At 35.3% G+C, this 3,535-nt stretch overlaps 1 protein-coding gene and 1 long non-coding RNA gene across 2 annotated transcripts; one reads left to right on the top strand and one right to left on the bottom strand.

Annotated features, from left to right (window-relative positions):
- The first annotated feature begins 203 nt into the window (after window positions 1–203).
- Window positions 204–1,038, top strand: LOC108382476 (uncharacterized). Its single transcript, XR_001849689.1, has 3 exons — window positions 204–355; window positions 724–786; window positions 909–1,038. It is a non-coding gene; the product is annotated as an uncharacterized LOC108382476 (long non-coding RNA).
- Window positions 1,039–1,240: 202 nt separating this feature from the next.
- On the bottom strand, window positions 1,241–2,272 carry Sbds (SBDS ribosome maturation factor). The gene is made up of 2 exons (XM_017638845.1): window positions 2,029–2,272; window positions 1,241–1,971 (listed from the first exon to the last, which is right to left on the bottom strand). Exons 1-2 carry the CDS (start codon window positions 2,157–2,159, stop codon window positions 1,347–1,349), a joined length of 756 nt encoding a protein of 251 aa, XP_017494334.1. The 5' UTR covers window positions 2,160–2,272; the 3' UTR covers window positions 1,241–1,346.
- Window positions 2,273–3,535: the final 1,263 nt, after the last annotated feature.

Genomic DNA, 3,535 nt, shown 5'->3' with positions numbered 1-3,535 from the left:
GAGTATGAGCCCGACCCACAAGTAATGCAAGAGGAAAAGGCCAACAGTAGGTGTTTCTGTATCATTTATTTATGTTTTTTGTTTTCAATCAGCTCGTATTTGTTTTTAGGCGATCAACCACAGGCACATTTAATTGATTTATCAGACCGAAATAACTTGGGAGGTGGTGGTGGAGTAGGTCCACCACCTCAAATNATATGTATTTCCTTCAGTTAATGTATGAATATGTTCGTAGATTTCTTCAGCAAATTCTTAGTACCTATACGTCCATGAATACAAACCTAAAAACTGTTTTTTCTCATTCTAATGTGCTGCGTTAAAATCTTCATACGTTCCAATATTTGGCCATCTCTTCGTGAGTTTTGTTATACTTTCATCAAGAAACATGTAATTTGTGTATAGCTTGTTATTAACATTGTTTATGAACATACATACATACATACTTGCAATGTAGCTGGAAAATTGAGTTTCCAATGCAGGACATAGGTTTTTAATTGTCCTTGTTGCATATGTGAACCTGTTATAATTATAAATTTTCCGAATTAACTTATGCTTTGATTTTGTTTATTTTTATCCACTGACACATCCACGCCTTTTTGCTTATCACTTAACATATTTAATTTGCAATTTAATCATTGTTACACATCTCAAAACCCTTATTACTACACCTGCTTTGCTTTGATTTTTATTTTCAATTTTAATTTATTTTCTCCTATATAACAGCGACCTAAACAGTACGATGATCCCCCGCCGCGATACTCATCAATTAATCCCTTTAATATTCAGGTAGTTTTTTTTATTTCTTTGTAAAAATTACCTTGTTCTGTTGGAATCCACGAGTAACTTTTAAATTTAATTTCTTTCGAAGTTGAAAATGTGCACTTAATTGACAAATTAATTCTTTGCAGGATAAAAATAAACCTAAACCGCAGCCACGGCAAAAATTGCCCCCACCAGGTCCAAGCGCTCCACCAGCTTTACAAGATATACCAAATTTGCCAAACGTTCCAAGTGATTTGCCGGAGTTCCCGGCGGAGGAACCAAAGTCAAATAATACTGATAATGATGATATAGACTTTGATGATCTATCGCGTCGTTTTGAAAATTTAAAAAAACGCAAATGAGGGGATAACCTAAGCATGCATGCTATACATATACATGTTTATAATAATATATGTAAACACTTGTTAATTTAAGTATCAAGTCCTCTATCATTTGTAAAATAGATAAGTATATTAAATTAACTGGCATTACAAGTTGCATGGATACATTTATTTTGAAATTAGTTATTCTTTGAAATTTTAAATATAAAAAGGTTACAATAAAATATACATATATTATCTAAACTAAAAGATGTCTTCATTCTCCACTACCTCTTTTAGTTCGAGCAATTCAACAAGACCTTTGCCTTTAGTTTCATTCCGTACAAGTTCGTCAATAACACGATAATTGCCTGGGTCGATGAGTAATGCCATGTGTAGCGTTGCTTCGTCCCACTCTTCATGCTCGACTTTGGTGGCCAACTTGCTCACAGACTCCTTAAGCTTACTACATTCTTTGCCGGCGAACGAAACTCGCAATTTCATGCGTGAACGCTCTATAGGCATGTGCTCACGTAGTAACTTTATGGCATCTAAAGTCTGTTGCTTTGTATTCTTGTTCATTTTTACTGAAAAGTGAGCATCTTTTAACGATTTCTCAATAATGGATGCCGGATAAGGACGACGCGTTTCTGGGTTAACACAAAGCGCGGCTACACTGTTTATAATGCTGTTCAATTGTGAATCCAGAACAGACTGGCGCTCTTTCTCAGACACCTGTAGCTCACCCTTTGCTAAAATTTCCTTGCAAACCTCTGTCTCATCGGTTTTGCCGAAAGCCTTTAAGAGCTCATCTTTCTTTGCTGCTTGCCCTTTGGAAACATTTGTAAATACTGTGTGCGTTTGCAAAACTTCATCTATGTCTTTTTCTCTTAAAGTGGAAAGAAAATTATTATAAATATACATATCTCATTTCCATCATACTCACGTGTTATTCCTCCAGGACAACACCTTATTTTTGTAGCAAGCAATTTCAAAACGCTTGCCTCCTTTCTTAAGCCTTACAACTGCTACATTGGTAAGGCGAATCTGATTTGTGGGTGTAAATATTTTAGACATTTATTATAGATTTTTAACTCGGTAAAATATTTTGAAATTTCAATATTTTTACAAATTTTACGAAACTCGCTATGTGAACAAAAAATAACAACCATAAAAGATCAAGTATGGCAAAGTCGTATTCGACTGAAAGTCGATTTTTCGTGATCGAGTTTTATTTATTAAAACTTCCAATTTGTTATCTTCATTAAGTCCCCTGTCAGACACGTCAGTCTTGCTTTCAAGTCTGCTCGTTCGTGGGCGAAGGAGGTGAGAAGACAAGGGAAGAGTACAGATACCTCCGTCCGTACCGTCAATTCGTTTCAAGTTTTCTTGTCTCTTTTGATCGTTTCGTTGCTTCCCATTTAAAGAACCAAGGACATGAATTCAATTAAAGTTGACGCGAGTGGAAGCAAATAGAAAACACAAAAGAGAATGCGAAAAAATTGCTTTCAAGACTTGACGTGTCTGAAAGGGGACTAACTAAACACTTTGTCGACAACGACATGATTTTTTTGAACGCGGCGGGGATATCATGAATTTAGGAGTGTTCGTTAAGCAAAAAATTTGTACAAGTTGGTACCAATTGTTACCAAATCGTGTTCGGTTAGCCAAAAACACAGTAAAACTTGCAAGGAGAGAGCACAATTTCGACATTTCATTTGGAGGGGTAGTTGCCAATACGTGCGGGGAAATTTTTTGCGTAACTTCCACAATGAAATTGAAGCGTATATTGAGGAAAGTCAGAATAAGAAGAAATATACGTATGGTCGTACTGTTTTCGTTTCCACCTGAAATAATTTAAAAATTTTATTATGCTCGAAATGCAACCGTGGACGCCAGCTGGCAGTGAAGCTTGCTAATGTTTGCTAATTCCTGTTCGCGCAAAACATAGTAAGTTTCTCTCTTTGGGAGAGTAAGGTACCTTGTTCTCTGAATTTTGTTACTGGCTAATTCTTACTGGCAGTTGCATAGCGAACACTCCTATTGTATGCGTTTGACATAAAAGAAGAGGAAGAACCTTATCTGTCGCTGGAAAAATAGAAATAGAATAGAAATAGAATTAATAGCAGTACAACAATCAGTGTGACCGCGGCTTGTCAAAAATTGTAGCAGAAAAGAGACTAAAAATTTTTCAATATGTACCACTTTTTTCATTTAAGTATCAAAGCATCAATACGGAATAAAACCAATAATTTTTATGAAAAACCATTTTCCAAAACAAAATTATTTCGTTGTCATAAATAATCCAATAGGGAACAGATTCTTATTTTGATTTAATATTAATATTTCATCGATATAACCACCAGCACGCTTTCTATCAAGTGAAAATATGGCTGTCAAACTATCAAATTGCCTGCAATAGATGTCAAGCAATAAGGCGGTATCCATTGGAA

This window comes from Rhagoletis zephyria, unplaced genomic scaffold (assembly GCF_001687245.7).
Source record: "Rhagoletis zephyria isolate East Lansing unplaced genomic scaffold, Rhagoletis_zephyria_1.1 Rzeph_scaffold_27167, whole genome shotgun sequence".
In the NCBI taxonomy this organism is placed as follows: Eukaryota; Metazoa; Arthropoda; class Insecta; order Diptera; family Tephritidae; genus Rhagoletis; species Rhagoletis zephyria.
This window is presented reverse-complemented; position numbering and strand designations above follow the sequence as displayed.